This window comes from Gymnoscopelus braueri (assembly GCF_963280865.1).
Source record: "Gymnoscopelus braueri genome assembly, chromosome: 2".
NCBI classification, from domain to species: Eukaryota; Metazoa; Chordata; class Actinopteri; order Myctophiformes; family Myctophidae; genus Gymnoscopelus; species Gymnoscopelus braueri.
In genome coordinates this window covers 43,344,749-43,361,681 of record NC_137604.1, presented here as the reverse complement: position 1 = coordinate 43,361,681, position 16,933 = coordinate 43,344,749, and the positions used below count along the sequence as shown (strand labels likewise).

Here is a 16,933-nt window from a genome sequence, read left to right as displayed (position 1 = left end):
AGGGTATGGGCACTGATGACGTGGAGGAGAGAACACGCCCCCAGTGCCGACAGCGTCCCCGGTGGGAATCGAACCCAGGACCTTCTTCTCCTGTAGAATCAATTTTTGCTTAGGATATATTTTTGTATTGTGCATATTTAATAAGATAATTTGCATATTAGAACAAATTTGTGGAAATGAGTGTGTGTGTGTGTGTGTGTGTGTGTGTGTGTGTGTGTGTGTGTGTGTGTGTGTGTGTGTGTGTGTGTGCACACACACACACACACACACACACACACACACACACACACACACACACACACACACACATTCCCCCCCCCCCCCCCCTTATAGATGAGATATCAATTAGGAAAATTAGGAAAATCTTTACATATATATCAATAATGGATGACTACGCGGTAGTTGTATTTCTATGGGAATTAAATGTCTTGGAAGGTGTTATGTTGTTTTATGTCGTATCACGTATTCAACGTTGTCACGTGTCAAGTGTGTCACGTAACTTAAACACATGTTAAATGACGTTGCCGTCTAAATCAGTGTTGCCGTATTTTGTGAGAGAAATAAGCAACCAGAGGTCTAGGAAAACAAGCCCAAAAGAAGGCCACATGAGCACATTAAACCTAAATGCATCAGCCGATCTACAAGCTCACAACGCGTCGTGATGCGACGCGTTGTGAGCTTGTAGATCTGCTATTTTTGAAAAACTCTTGCAATGTTTTTGAAACATTCTAACAACACAAATGCTCACTGTGGCACAACACATTTTCAAGAAAATATTAATTAATAATAATTAAAACATTAGAAGCAAGCCTAAAAAAACAAGTACACTTTAGAAACAACTCAAGCCCAAAAAAAACACAAACCCGCAATACCAATTTTTACAAGCAACTTTACAGGGGAAAAAAGCCCAAAGTCGCTTATAATAAGCCGCCATGGCAACGCTGATCTGAATCACTTCCTTGTTATTGCCAAGGCTCTACTCTGTTGTTAGCGGACGAGTCCTTTAACGGAGGAACGCCCCTCGGTTGGAAGAAGCTCGAAATGCACTTCCTCAGGTAAAAAAAAGTGCTTTTCAATGCAGCGAAAACAAAACGTCAACAGCTAACATTCCTCTTTTTGCAAAAAAAAAAAAACAGTGGCTCGATCTGCAGCTGTATTATGTTTGTGAAGACCGTGGGCAACTGGCTAACGTTAGCTATACTGGTGGTGGCCGTCGAGCAGAATGTGTGTGTGTGGCTAGCTAGTGAGATCGGTAACAACACTTGAATATACTGGGGTACGTTTTACTTCCGCACGATGAATTGAGTACAAAGGACCCCAATGGAAACAAGCCATAGGCTTTCTTGGGGTTTAAAATCCTCTTGGCAGACCTTGTGTTGACCTGTACTTTCCTGTGCGTTTTTTTTTGTTGGGAAACTGCTAATAAAGTATTCAATCGATTAATCAATGCTTCTAGCAGCACCTCAGTGGTGGAAAAAGTACTACATTTCAAAAGTATTAATACTGCAATGTAGATATACTCTCTTACAAGTAGAAGTCCAGTTCTCAAAATGTACTTGAGTAAAGAATGGTACAAATGTAAAAGTACTCTTGTGCAGAATGTCCCATTTCACAAGTTCAAAATGTATGATGTAAACAAATGTATGTATTTTTGTAGATTTGCTATTTTCAAACGGCCGAAATATATAGGGCTGAAGTGGTTACTGTGTTTTGTAATAATAATAGAAATCTTCAAAGTAACTAGTAACTATTGTTTTCAAATAATTGTAGTGGAGTAAAAGTACAGTATTTGCCTTTGAAATGTAGTGGAGTAGAAGTAAAACTACAGAAAACTGGAAATACTCCAGTAAAGTAAAAAATACCTCCAAATTGGCAGGACTGCTGTGCCCCCCATATCTTTCGATAGGGTCCATGTCTCCTCTTATCTATCTTTTGTTATTATATTATTGTTTGTCTTTAAATGTTTTGATGAATTGAACAGGACCCCAATGGAAACAAGCCATAGTGCTTTCTTGGGTTTTATCCTTTTAGCATCCTTTTGTATGGAACTGTACCTCTGTGCTTTTCTTGCAAACTGTGAATAAAGTATTCAATCAATCTATCAATCAATCAATTGTTGATGTAACCATCAACTTGGCCAGCCAGCTGTCAAGTGGCACACACAGGGTGAGAGTGGGCCGTCTCTCTACCCTGCTTAAGCAGGGATTACAGTGACAGGGTTTAACATGTTCCTTATCACCACACGTAGCTTACGTCACTCTCATACACACACCTGAAACACAACCCGTTATCCAGGGTTTGTAAACACAGTGCTTCACAATGCGCACTCCTTTCTGTGAAGATGGTGACGTTTTCTCTTTGCTTCCGTGTCTCTTCTAGGTTTGGAATTTACGCAGAGGGGAGAAAGCAGGGCTTGTCTCAAGCCTAAACATTCCTCTGTTCCTCTCTCTCCATTTGGCTCTCTCTCTTTTCGACTTCTCTCCTCCTCCCTGTTGCCATCATGCTATGCTGGGGAAACGCAGTGGATGGACAGTTGGGGATCGGTGCGGTGCCAAACCCAGTGTTTGAGCCAAGGAACTATAAGGTGTTCAATAGTAGGGAACTTAAAGAAGTATCCTGTGGAGGGCAACACACACTGTTCCTGCTGCACAATGGGAGCGTGTACACATGTGGCTCCAACGGCTGTGGGCAGCTGGGACACGACAAGGCAGGCACTTATCCAGGTAGGTAAGCTTTCAGTCTCCCTATCTTGGTCCCCCCCTTATGCCTTAACTTTTTTGGCATTTTTTACTATTTTGAAAAACATGTTAAAATAGTGAAAATAACCGATCTACATCGACACGTTGCGAGCTTGTAGATCGGCTATTTGAACCATTTTAAAATATTTTTCATAATGGTAAAAAATGCCAAGGCATATGGGGTAAATTGGTGCGCAAGATAGGGCCCTTGGTCTCTACCCCCCGAATAGTCACTGGACATCCGTGCGCAAAGCCCATACTTCTCTGTGCATGTACAAAATTTTTTTTTTGGCGCCTGTGTGCACTGTATTAGTCCTTATTTTTCAATTAAATAGATATGCGTTTTAATCCCTTTGTTGAAAAGCATAGCCATATTTTTAGCACCACACTAGTAGCCTGTCTGTGCGGTGTGGATGGAGCTGCATTCAGCAACTTCTTCACACCTTTCAACTGACTTGTCTCCCGACTAAATTCGACTTACAGTCCGTAGTAGTCAGGAAAACAAAGTTTGGCATATAATGTCAACAACACTTTGACACGCAGCCAGGAGAAGCCAGGGATTAAACCAGGGAGTTCCAGGAACCTTACGATTCCAAGAGGAATCGTAACTCCTGAGCAACTACCCCACTAGAACATGGTTTCTCTGAACCTCTGTCTTTGCAATCAGCCTGTCTGTCAGACATATGAGCCATACAGACATATGATGTGCAACATTTTTTTTTTTATTGCACAAGGTATACAGGAATTACATGGATGTAATGTAACAACACAATGTAAGCAAAGTGTTCAAACATAAGCCAACTGTTACGAACTGGTTATTACTGTAAGGTCATTATGTATTAGCAAAAGTTTAATCCTTTATTTTTTTATTGGATACACAAGGGGAATCTGCTGTACCTGCCAGAAAGTACCATGATCTGGTCTTATGTTCATGTTGTCACTGTGTCGGGTAGAACCTTGTATCTCCACATTTACCTTGTATCTCCACAGGGTCACGCAAAAGTACAGAATGTAGCCGATCCACAAGCTCTCAATGCGTGCACAGGGAGCTTGTAGATCTGCTATTTTCACTATTTATGAAAAACTACAAATACTTAACCAATGAAACATATTAACAAGAGCTTGTGCTGTGACTAAATAAATAATAATTACATTGGATCCATTGGAACACAGTTTCTTTTTTTCCATTTGCTGAAAAGTAACAGTTTTGGACAATGGACATACAAGGGCCCCGCCCAACAGCGATGATATCTTGCATGTGAAATTGTGCATTTAGCTGAAGGTCCTGCAGGCTAATCTGTGGAAAGTTAAGTCAAGAGACTGAAGGTCCAGCGTTGCTGTAGCTATTTCAAGGAGAGTGGAGGCTCTCTTATAGCTGCTAATGAGATTCCAGACACGTTGATGGTCTGTTTGTATCACGTGGGTGGGCAGAGGTTTTCATGTATTTGTTACCTTGTACAGCAAAGTAGGAGAATCAGAAACTACAAGGACCATGCAATTAGGCCTTTAGGAAATGTATGGATGATAATATTTCGGTGCATTTTGTTTTAAAAATGAAAAGTTTCAACTACCAACACTAATATTCCTGACCTATGATTACACCTATGACCCGATATAATAATAATAATAATGTGTCAGTTGAAAAATGCACAGGAAAGATGAATCATTATGCTGCTTTATTTGCCAAAGCCGCAAGCTACTGTGAACAGGAAACCAGTTGGAGCAGAAGTTCACACTGTGGCTGTGGCTTTACCGTGCATTGCCCTCTTTCCTATGCAGCTGTACAATGCTACAATGAGTTTCACAGCCAAATTATTTCACTATGTCTAAAGCAGAGCAGAAAATATAGTGGAGTTGTCTTTCTTTTTTATATTCCATGTGTTTTTGTTTAGTTTTGATCTCACCTGAACATCATTGTCTCCGCCAGGCCGAAGGCTTGGCCGAGACTGTTTTGTAAACAGTGACTCCATGGCCTTTCCTCTAGTGCCACCCTCAGGCCAACTGTCAACTTGGCATACAAGATTTTTCATTATAATGAGATGAACCATAACAAGCTACACAGCGTCTCTGGGATGCTAGCGGGGCTTTTAAATTAGCCTTGTCTAAACATAATTCATCTCGTTATGCATATTAATCTCAGGTATTTTGTTCGCACAATTCTGACCCAGTTTCCATGTCTTCCCATCACATTCCTGGCTGAGAAAACGAAAGAGAAGTATTTATTTCCATGAAGTCACTGAACTTGCCAAAAAGATTGTTGACCAGATAGTAAGTACACACTAAATAGCTAATGTGGGTTTGGTTTGTGAGGAGAGGACTGTGTCCATGAGATGATTTCAACTCGTTCATGCCGGGGTGAGGGAGGGTGATTGATTGATTGATGTACTTTATTTAGTAAGACATGAGAACAACAGTACATGGAAGTACAAATTCACAATACAAGGTCTACTAAACTGGAAGACTCATTAAGCACTGAGCTTGTTTAAGATGAGATCCCCATGCACACAAATCATGATGACATATAAGAGACAGACAGATATACACACTACTATATAGAATGTCATACAATCAGCTTACAGGTTACTGGTATGAAGAGTGAAAAATATGTACAAGAAAAGAAAAGGGGGGGGGGTAGGTTAAGACTTAGACAGGGGCCATTTTCGAATTGCAGCCTCCTGAGGTAAGGTGTATCTTTAGGGCAGTTTTGAAAGTGAGTAGGGTGTTACACTTTTACAGGGTGGGGGGTTAAGGCATTGTTGTAGGGTAAAATGGAAAACAAGCCACTCCTCCCCCCAAAAAGACACAAAACGGATGTTAACTTACACAATGACATGAAAAAGTAAACATTTGGGCCTTCTCAGAGTAAGATGAAGACTGTACTAACTTGATGTAACTTTCCATTATGATGTTGGTGTGCATGGAGTGCTTTTTGATGCACTCTGAGAAGCCTTTTCCTCATCTTATCTTACAGAGCTAGTTCAGGCTCTGGACACTCAGAAGATGGCGGTGGTGTCATGTGGTAGGGCCCACTCCATGGCGGTGAATGAGCAGGGCCAGGTGTTCGCTTGGGGGGCCGGTGAAGGGGGCCAGTTGGGCCTTGGGACTGCAGAGGAGGCTGTTCGAGTTCCCAGGTGAGCCAGTAGCACACTGCTCAGACAAAGGAGAGGGACACAGTTTTTGAATGAAAATGACCAGAGCAGACCATTGTCTGTCTTTGCTTTAACTGGAAATTTGTTGAAAATAAATGTCAAACTCCCATTTAAAGCTTTGACATTTCATACGGAAACATGTACTTATTTTGGTCATACAAATCTGATCAACACTACAGCCTAGTGGAATAGTGGAGCTGGATGCAAAGAGTACTGTACTGTAGTTGTGCGCTTGCAAAACTAGGGTCTGTCTAAGGAATGGCATGTAAACAGTAGGTTGAAGATAATTGGAGCATGCAAATGTTCCCAGTTGTGATATCACAGAAGGAGCCAAGTGGATAGTAAAACGGCATGATTTGCTGATTCACCATTTTATACTATGTAAATAGATAAATGTGCGAATTTTCAAGATTTCAAGATCTATTTTTTCCTTCCAATATGACCCCTTTTAAGGTTTTGGAATTGTCAGGCAATGTAGATTTAACAATACTATGAGTCCTATTGTATCCCTGTTTAGCCTGGCCGGGCCGCATGGCCAACTAGGCCCTTGAGGTAAAAACAAACCTTGAAATGCAATTGTGACCCCACAGAGAAGCATATTTTGGCTTTAGAGAAGACCATTTTGTCACCACAAAGTACTGGTCTTAACCACGTGACATCACAAAATGATTACTTCGCTTAGAACCTTTAGACTTTAAATAGTAACCATTACGGCAGCTTGAGATACAGTTGTGTTCGGGTAGCTCAGTTAGTAGAGCACTTGCCTTTGGACCACATGGTTCTGGGTTCCATATGATTAGCACAGCTTGGGTAACCAAGACATGTGGTAAGTACTGGGAGCTGATGGTAGGTGTAGAGCAGGTAGCTGCTCTATCTCAGCAATCCATCTCCCAGGGGTCTAGCACATTGTAAAGGGGATAGATGCCATGGTTGCTCGGCTGATGCCGACATAAGCCACGTACTTACTTACTGACACTGTCATCTGCCGCAGGGTGGTAATTGTGGCTCTGACTTGTCAAAAGAGAGCTTCTGTTCTTTCTTATCTCCCTTATTTTGCTCACAATGTAGGACAGATGGGATGTGATTGCTACTGTAGATTGCTTTTGCTTATCACACACACAAACAATTCTCTTATAATCCCAGTACAAAATACCTTCACTCACAGATAATGTTGACAATGATTGCCTTTAACCACTTAAGCCCTTTATACTTAGTTGTACGATGAATTGCGGAAATAGGCGATTTACAAGCCTATAATGCCTCTGACTACGAAAAGTATTTACTGTTAAACAGCATTTTAGCTTATGAATTGGAACTTGTTGTTATTGATCACGAACAGCAATCAAAAACAGCGGTGTGTTCACCGCGTGACCCTGTCGTACGAAGATGCATAAATAAGGCATTATACTGATCTTGATCAACACAAAAACAAATCCCTTTTATAAAGAGGTTTTGGTTAATGCTCTACCCTCATGAGATAATGTATGTTGTTCTGCCCAGGTTGATTAAAAAGCTGTGTGAGCATCGCATCTCTCAAGTTATGTGTGGAAATGAGCACTGCATCGCACTTTCTCGAGGTGAGAAAGGCACAAGCCTTCTATAACTCAACACAAGCCTAGGTATTGACTTAGAGACTAGTGGGACATAATCGGTGTTGATGAGTGGTACCATACGGCACAGAGTCTGCCAGAGGCTTTCAGTCTTTGGAACAAATATTGTTTGCAACATACATACGTACGCATGTATGTATGTATGTATGTATTATATATATTATATATATATATATGTATTATATATATATATATATATATATTAGTATTTTTGAAGAACAAACCATGGCTCAAAGTTACTGAAAGAACTTCTGATATTGGGTTTCTTTACTTTAAACGTTTAACCTCTTAATAATTCTTTGTTTAAATCTAGATTTTTCTAACGGTATGAATGGTCCACGGTCTATTGTCTACTATCTTCTCATATCCCTGCTTTCCTCTCAGATGGCCAACTGTTCACATGGGGGCAGAACTCAAACGGCCAGCTGGGTCTGGGGAAGGGAGAACCCAGCACGCTGTCCCCTCAGCCCCTTAAATCCCTATCAGGAATCCCCCTGGCTCAGATCACTGCTGGAGGAGACCACAGCTTCGCCGTCTCCTTGTCTGGAGCTGTGTTTGGTTGGGGCAAGAACAGCGCTGGGCAGCTGGGGCTGAATGATGAACAAGGTATAATGTGGTATGAGGTGGTATCAAGAAATGGTGGTATCAAGAATGATGATAAAGTGAAGTTGAACTTGACACAAGTTGGAGTGGTCCTAATTACAAAATGTTAGAGCTAAGGATTTTTTATGCTGATGTTTTGACGAGATTAGTGGGGGCTCCCTTCTAGGAGTATATACACACAAAACAAGTGCATCGCAAATGCCTGCTGAACACATGGGTTTAAGTTCTCAGTCGCCATAGAATTCAGCATGACTTCTGTGGAAGCATGTCAAACACCGAAAATAGCTCACAAAAAGCTCACAACCTGCCGCAGCTCACGGCTTGTGAGCTTGTAGATTGGCTATTTTAGAGTATTAATTATCTTACGTTTAAAGAGTATTTGAATTGTTCAAACTAGCAATAGAATACATTTACAGAAGCGTCTTCCATAAAACCCTAATAGTCTGGGATATTTCTAAAAAGCAAAGGTTAAAGCCTCAATCTGCAATTTCTTCAACTGGTTGGCCGTATGTAGAACAGCAAGGTTTAGAACAATATTAGTGAAACATCATAATCTTACATATTTGTGCTAATTGTTTAGGAACTGGAGTGCAGGGCTCCTTACACACTGTTTCACAAATCACAGATTAGGACTTGGCCTAACAAAAATGTCCAGTCGTGAAATTTCATTTTGCTTCCAAAATCCATCTGAACACTGCTGTTTTGCGCTGCCTTTCACCAGATCGTGCTGTGCCATGCCACATCAAGTTCCTAAGATCCCAGAAAGTTGTTTACATCAGCTGTGGGGATGAACACACCGCTGCCCTCACAAAGGTATGTATAAGAGAAGTGTACACAGCAGCTGCTCACCACAAACGTAACAAAATATTCAGTGATATTTTACCGACATTCAATCGTATCTTGTATAACATTGTGCATGTAAACACATCACTGACTAGCCAACATCACCACACAAAAACAACCAGTCATGAACTGACATATCCAGTGATTTATGTCATTGGGACTGAGTCCTTGTGGATGACAAGCATTTATTTTATTCGTTTCTAATGGCAAAGTTATGCAAGAAGATCTACACGTAAAACAACAAATAATTAATCAGCACTGTATTGCTTGTCTTGACAGGATGGCGGCTTGTTTACGTTTGGGAATGGCTCGCAGGGTCAGCTGGGTCATGACACCACTAACAACGAGCCTTTGCCTAGACGGGTGCTGGAGCTGATGGGGAGTGAGGTGTCCCAAATCGCATGTGGCAGGTAATTTTTAGGCAGCATAATGTCTAGGAAATATTGACTTGAATACATGGAATCAGTTAACCTACAGTTTTACCTAGCATGCTTCCTTGCATACACCTAGGAGAGCAACAGTTAATCAAACTAACCAATAAGATATTCGATTAATAATTAGTCCTTATTTTGGGCATGTTATAGTAGGAGAACATTTCCCCCCCAAAATGTAAATCTAGTGAAAATAGCCGATCCACAAGCACAAATATGCCAATATGCATTCCAGTCACCAAGTGGGTGGAGTAGGTTGATCTGTCATAAATGAAGTACTTGCATAAGAGTTATGAGCCAGCTATTCATGTCATCAAGATTAAGACAGTTAAACTTTGAGCGCAGTAGTGGGAAAATGTACACTCTGCATTTAACCCAACCTAAGGAGCTGTGCGCAGCCACGGTTCTCTGGGACCAACACCATTTGTAATGCTAGTACCTTGGTCAGAGGGGCACTGGCAAGAGTATGTACCTAGCATGTATGTCTGTTTGGAGGAAACTTCAGGAGTACCTGAAGGAAACCCAACGCAAACACAGGTAGAAAATGCAACAAAAAAATCCCGCTATGGTTTGAACCTGGGATGTTCTTGCTGTGAGGTGACAGTGCTAACCACTGCGCACCATGACAGCACCACCATACAAACTTTGAATAAGTCCTCTCGTGTTTTCTTATTCTCTCTTGTCTTTTTTCCCTCTCTCTGTCAGGCACCACACCCTGGCGTTCGTGCCTTCCTCTGGTATTATGTATTCGTTTGGTTGTAACATTCATGGGCAGCTGGGGACAGGGATGCGGGCAGACACCAGAAGCCCATTTCCTGTCAAGAGCAGCAACCTCACAGGAAATTCTCAGAGAACAGGTGAACTATATGGCTAGTGGCTTTTTAAAATCTCATTAAAATAAAGAGCACAGGCAGTTGTACAAAAGGCTTAGGGGCTATATTTCCCCTCAAGCACATTTAGAGAGCACTGTGTGAGTTTCATTTGTCTTTTTACATAAAAGGAAGAAAATAAAACGATCTTGAACTAAATTATTCATGAAAGAAATGCACATTGAACATCTTCTGAAGGAATGGAAACCTGAGTGTAGTCTCAACCATTTATAGTGACCTCAAAATTCAGCTAACACTTTTCTTGTATTCCTCTCTTCTTTTTCGGAATAGATTGTTGCACCATAACCAAAATCAACTGTGGTGGAGACCATAATTTTGTATTGTGCTCTGATGAGCAGGTAAGACCAATGTTGGTTTTCCTTTTGCTAAAAAAATTAAACAAAACAAAAACCAGACACATCAACAATTTAAACTTGATTCCAAGTACTAGTATGTGTTATTACCATAGCTTATCATTTACAAATTTGTATGGCGTAATAATAATAAATAATGTATTACTATTAGGGGTAAAGTAGTAAAGTGTTTAAACAGAAAGATGATACATTAATTAGTAGTTTGTACAGGAGACATATTTATTTTACCTCATATCAACGATTAGAAACAGAAATGCTTGAGTCTGTGAATTCAGTTTCCATATTACGCCACAGGGAGGCAGTGGTGCCTTAGGTTTTGCCTAGTCTAGTTTGTAAAGTCAAGTACACATGAAGTGTTGTCCTGGCTATTTCTGTGGATCGAGCAGGGTACTAGCACTCTACCCAGCTTATGGGTTCCATTCCCTATGTCCGTCATTAGCTATAGAAAGGCACTAATGGAAAATGACAACTAAACATTTAAATGTTGGTTCCATTCCTTGTGTTGCCCTTTGGCTAGAACCTCCACACACCAGCACTGCTGTGGTGTTATGTTGCGCACAATGGAAGTGCCACTTTTTTTTTTCTCCATATAGATATCTGCTACCAGAGGGGGGAAATAACTGCTATATATTCAGTAAATGTTTTCTGCCAACTTGTATGTTTTGAAACCTTCCTCAAGAAGTATAGTAATAAAATCAATGTGTATTTGTTCGCTTGACAAATCATGCTGGTAGCAGACACATCTGTGCCAGTCTGTGGGGCTTCATAAGAGACAATGGGAACGCCATAATGGAACTGTCGTGGCATAGTGTTTCTGTGCTTTGTGTGGCCACCTTAAAGGAGTAGTTCACCCAAGAATGATTTTCTATCAATTTGTGAAATGACTCTTTATCTTGTTTCTACTCTTTACCTTCCTCTATACAGACTTCTGTCCCTCCAGAAGACTTCAGGGTGAACAACATCAGTAAAGGCATCTCTCTAATCAACTATGAGAGCTTAAATTCATGGAGAATTAAACTAATAGACAACACAGACTCTAGTGTCACAAAGTAAGTCACTGATAAAATATCATCATTGGAGATACTACAATTCTGTATATAAAAAAACGAATGTTTGGATTTGTATTTTTGTGTGTATATTTGACCATAATGTCATTATTGTATTATCATTTGCACATACACCTAACCCAATTCTAGCCTTACATGCTGCCAGTCTATGTACGTCAGAAGGATGTTGTGCCAATCTTTGGAGAGAAATCGGTCTAATTAAAGCTCTTTAATGTATCATTGCTGATCAGCAATGATACATTAATATTACAAAATGAGTTTCGTAAACAAATGTCCTGATCTATTTCCACAGTGACATCATACTTCTGCTCTCCTCCACGGCCTGCTGGAATGCCAGCTTTCTGGACCAAAGGTACCCAAAGCCTCTCCATTCTGATCTATGCCTGATGTAAATGTTGCTAAACCTTCTCTAACATCTACAGTACTGAATTTTCAATGCAAATAGCAATGCTGAGGTTTTGAGTGGTATCTAATATCTCATGCTAGCTGACGAGAATAATGCCAGGTTTAATTTGTTGTACTCCACTTGTCATATATGCATTTTCTGTCCCGAAAAGAAAAACAGTTTTTTAGGTAGCTTTTCCCTCTGGGCAAAAGGGGGGGGGGCATGACACATATTTGCACTTAATTGGGTTCCAATTAAATATTTGTATTGCATCATTATTGAATTACTATTTCCTGCCCCATTTATATAAACTATCGGTGGAAACATCAACCCACCTGGCAGTGAGAAACATTGTCCCCCTGCCTGCATCAAGATGATCTGTTGCAGTTCAAACCAGGCATCAGAATGGGAAAGAAAGGTGATTTAAGTGATGCTGAACATGGCATGGTTGTTGTTGCCAAACGGGCTGGACTGAGTATTTCAGAAAATGGTGATCTATTCACCTCAGCCCTAGCTTACTGTTTTTACAGGAATCACATGATAATGTATAATCAAATATGAGGATTTCTGTCTGTGTCATAGGATCTTTAAGACATCCTGGCTTTTAATGCTATGCCGTAGCTCAACTCAAGTGTTAGTGTCAAAATATTCTAAAACCTGGAATTAAGAGACCAAGACCTAAGTACATGTTACATTTTTTTCAATTGGTGCACAACTTTACAATGGCCAGAATTATTGTCTTGTAAGTAAACAACAATAGCCTACTGTGTAACTATTTTATGTACACATAATGTCTAATGTTCTTCCAGGGGTACAAACAACATAATGTGCAAACAAAGTGTACCAACATAATTGTTTGTACATTGTGCTGTGTGTTTCCCCTACCATTGTATTGGGGGGACACTCAAGAGAACAGCAGGAGATGAGTACACTGACTCATTAACTGCTATAAAAGCCAAGAGAGTTAAATAGAGAGTTAGACAGACTTCGAACCCAAACATCTGAAAATCAGGCGACAATATTGGCGTTTAATTGTTTTTATTCAAACAAACAAGCACTGGTCATTTATCATTCATTAATTAATTTACAACGACCCTCAGTGCTGCTGTGGCGTTCCAGCAGTGCTGCCGTGTGTGGAGAGATGACTGCTTGCATGAAAGCACTGCGGAATGTGCAGAGCTTAAATGGCTTGCACTTTGGCCTAGTTTATTGTAATTGTGTTGCGCATCCACAGTTTTCAGAGCTGCACAACACAAATCTTAAAACTTATAAAGAAATCAGAATCGTCACGTGGAGACATATAAGTAAGGATAGTTTGTTTTCTATTATCTATTATGGATTGAATCTGTCATCAGGCATCCGGTTCATTATTAGTGTCTCAAAGCAATGCTACACAGTAAAATCCTCAGTGTTTAACTCTGAAGATATTTTTGTGTACCTATTTGCTCATTTGCCTGTTTTTCTGTGACTCCTGGGAATGGGTTTACACGTGACATCACAGGGTCTGCGTGACTTCGTTCTGTCACATACTCAAATGTACACACACACACGCACACGCGCGCACATACTTACTCATTACACACACACACACACACACACACACACACACACACACACACACACACACACACACACACACACACACACACACACATGCTTGCGCCCACACGCATCCATGCACACACACAAGTACAAATGTGTACATGCACACAGTATCTCATGCTATCAAGTACAAAGTGCTGATAATGTTAGCTTGGAAAAGATGACTATCTAGATGGGCAGTGAGATCCATGGAGGAGGTCAGACCACATTAAACTCCAATGCAGGTGTGAGTGTTGCTGGATGCTGAATCATCACTAGATGCCTATCGTGTCATGGGAATGAGAACTGAATCCCTGTACTAGCATCCTAAAGGACCAGAAAGTTCATTCTCCTGAAAACAAGAAGAAAAAAATTACACTTTGGTAGAAGTTTGGGTTGTGTAGTTGGTTACCTTGCCAGAAGTTTGGGTTGTGTAGCTAGTTACCGTGCCAAGATATAACTCCAAATATTTGTGAGATATCTTCAATAGATATCTTAGTAGTATAGTTGCTCCTTGATTAGACATTGACATAGACTCGTCATTGACTTACTGCACATAGCATAGTGAAACGGGTCTCAAAGCCACTCTCCTAAAATGGATCATTCCATTCCATGATTATGGTGAAAATACTCGATACACACACAGCTGGACTGCATGTATCAGTATCACTGGGCCAACGTCTTTTTACCATATTTAACGTTCCGTGGATGTATTACCTCTCACAATTTAGTTCTTCCTATGGCAAGGTAAGGGGAGTGCTCCTTTTTATCCTGTGTATGTATGTGCAAAGTTTAACAAATCACTTAAAAATGTGAGGTTACAACTATAACCACGGTTCTATGAAACATGAGTCCTTTACTCATTATGGGTAAACAGCTCCCCCTGGCGCTTGCCAGAAGAACTCAAAACACTGGTACATTTCTCAATCAGTTTGTGAGCCAACATATGCAACTGATGCGACCTTAGTCCTCCTTGTTGGTTGATGTATGACACCATTGTCGTGTTGTCTGACTTGACCAGGTATGCATGTATGGGAGAAAACACTTGGAACGTCAAGTGCACTGCCAGGAGCTCTAAGAAGTTTATGTGCTCTGACCCCACAGTGGAGCCCCAGAGACCACTTGCTGTTCTGCTGCTGTTTGTGGCACCCCAGCCACTCCGACTGGCATGATGGTGGCTACCTACCCAGTTGTACTTCCCGGGAGAAAATGTGGGAATCTATTTATATCTGTGACTGGGAACAGTTCAGGAGTGTATGGAGTGCCCAAACAAGGATGGCTTGTGACATATTCAGATTAATTTGCTTGATTTATGCCTTTCAGAGAGCAGTGCCTTTTAATTACTCTGTATAGCTCAGCTGGGAGGCACAGTAAATGCAAAGACGGTAAATGCCCTCTGTGGTAGCCTTGTGGTGTTTTTTTGTTTAGCAAACAGTCTCCACCAGACTTAGTCTAGTGCATACAGTATTATGACTGGATACAACATGCCCTATAAATATCCGAGGACGTATACTGTAAATACGGTCCATCCTTGGACCTTGGAACCTTGATGGGTATAAGATATCTCATGTTGATCAGTAATGAGAGGCTTAAACCACTGGCTCTTCTTTATCAGCAATGGTCATGCCACTACGATGTTATTAAGAATAGCCTAGTTACCATCAGGTTTAGAATTGTGTTTTAAATACATGTTACATTTTAAATGCTTGATTTTACAATGGACAGAGTTATTTTGTGGTAAATAAACGGTTTGCTGTTTTGTTTGTTTTTAAATGGAGGCAATAGTCACTATTCCCGGCTCATTCTCAGATAGGATTTAATGCCCTGACATGGCACATGTTGTGTACATGACAGCTGATGTGGATAAAGCACAATGAGGTAAAACATTTACAAAGGATCAGAATCCTTGATAATAGGGCTGTGAATCGTCTGCTATCTCACGAATCGATTCGATTCCGATTCTTGGGGTCACGATTCCGATTTTTATCGATTCTTTTTAAAACAAACGATTCTCGATTCAAAATCGATTCTTGGGGTCACGATTCAGATTTTTATCGATTTTTTTCAAAACAAACTATTCCCGATTCAAAAGCGATCTTTTCCGATTCAAAGGATTCTCGATTCAAAACGATTCTCGATTCAAAACGATTCTTGATTCAAAACATAGGATTTCAGGATCTACTCCAATCTGCTGGCATGAGAACAGAGTACATTTATGTAGCTTTTATAATTGTAAAGGTTTTATCAGCTGATAATAATGTAAACACACAAAGGTAAATCCAAGATCCTTCAATTTTTTTTTTTTTTTTTGGAAAATCGATTTTAAAAAAATGAGAATCGATTCTGAAGTAGAATCGCGATTCGTATTCGAATCGATTTTTTCCGACACCCCTACTTGATAAGGTGTAAAATAGACAATCGCAAAACTTGATGTATGCTTTGATTGGAGTCGGACCTGATTCCGATCTTGGGAGATCGGATTGGGGCAACATATGTGTGTAAATGTGTCTACCTTTTCTGTGAGCTCAACCCACAGTTGCCCTGCCACATGTCAGGTTAGAATAGGCTTCTACACGTATCTAATCCAAAGCATCACAGGTCCTTGCATTAATAGCTCGCCACAACATCCCAGAGTCTATTTATATCATATTAGTGACCACATGTGTACAACAAAAATGGAGCTTATTAAAAGACATCTGTTTTTTTTAATACAAAAGGACAGAACGTTCATGTAGGATTTCGATCCTAGGCCACGATGTCCCAAATGTGGCTCCAGAGATGGGGAGGGGGGGCATCTTGACGGCTATGTCTTATGTACAACAATCATGTTTTTGTTTACTTCGTCAGTGATGACGGTCACTTCAAGACCAACCCAAAGATCCCAGGCATTGACTTCAACTCCATCAGACTGCTGTTTGAGACACTCTGCAAACCATCTTTCTCAGGACTTCTGGAGCAGGTAACTGAGAGTGATGCATTTAGAAGTCTCTGTGTAAGGCAATGCACTACAGTTTACAGTTTAGGCATTTAACAGACGCTCTTAATCCAGAGAGATTTACAGTAAGCAAGGACACCAGATTATACATCTTAATACATTACTTAATACTCCCTTGTTCCAAGTAGCTTGGTCTGCATTGTAGTTGTAATTGTTCTCATCTTCGTCTTCAATTTATAATTTGGGACATTAGCAGACGCTCTTTTCCAGAGCACATTACAAGTGCAAGATCAGAGTATTCCATATCACTAATTTGAACGGAAATTATTTGATGTTCCATTCGCAGCC

At 40.5% G+C, this 16,933-nt stretch overlaps 1 protein-coding gene across 5 annotated transcripts in view; it reads left to right on the top strand.

Annotated features, from left to right (window-relative positions):
• The first annotated feature begins 979 nt into the window (after window positions 1–979).
• Window positions 980–16,933, top strand: part of herc3 (HECT and RLD domain containing E3 ubiquitin protein ligase 3) — a 34,758-nt gene continuing 18,804 nt past the window's right edge. Inside the window, exons 1-12 of one of the 5 annotated variants that reach the window (XM_080442970.1) lie at window positions 980–1,055; window positions 2,380–2,723; window positions 5,710–5,869; window positions 7,388–7,464; window positions 7,882–8,103; window positions 8,822–8,913; window positions 9,223–9,353; window positions 10,080–10,231; window positions 10,535–10,602; window positions 11,542–11,666; window positions 11,977–12,036; window positions 16,498–16,609. In XM_080442970.1, the coding sequence (XP_080299096.1) occupies window positions 2,501–2,723; window positions 5,710–5,869; window positions 7,388–7,464; window positions 7,882–8,103; window positions 8,822–8,913; window positions 9,223–9,353; window positions 10,080–10,231; window positions 10,535–10,602; window positions 11,542–11,666; window positions 11,977–12,036; window positions 16,498–16,609 (1,422 nt within the window). In that variant the 5' untranslated portion in view covers window positions 980–1,055; window positions 2,380–2,500. Of the gene's footprint in view, window positions 1,056–1,127; window positions 1,277–2,379; window positions 2,724–4,916; window positions 5,007–5,709; window positions 5,870–7,387; window positions 7,465–7,881; window positions 8,104–8,821; window positions 8,914–9,222; window positions 9,354–10,079; window positions 10,232–10,534; window positions 10,603–11,541; window positions 11,667–11,976; window positions 12,037–16,497; window positions 16,610–16,933 lie in introns of those variants that run through there. The other 4 variants (XM_080442971.1, XM_080442972.1, XM_080442973.1 and 1 more) reach the window with 4 other exon arrangements.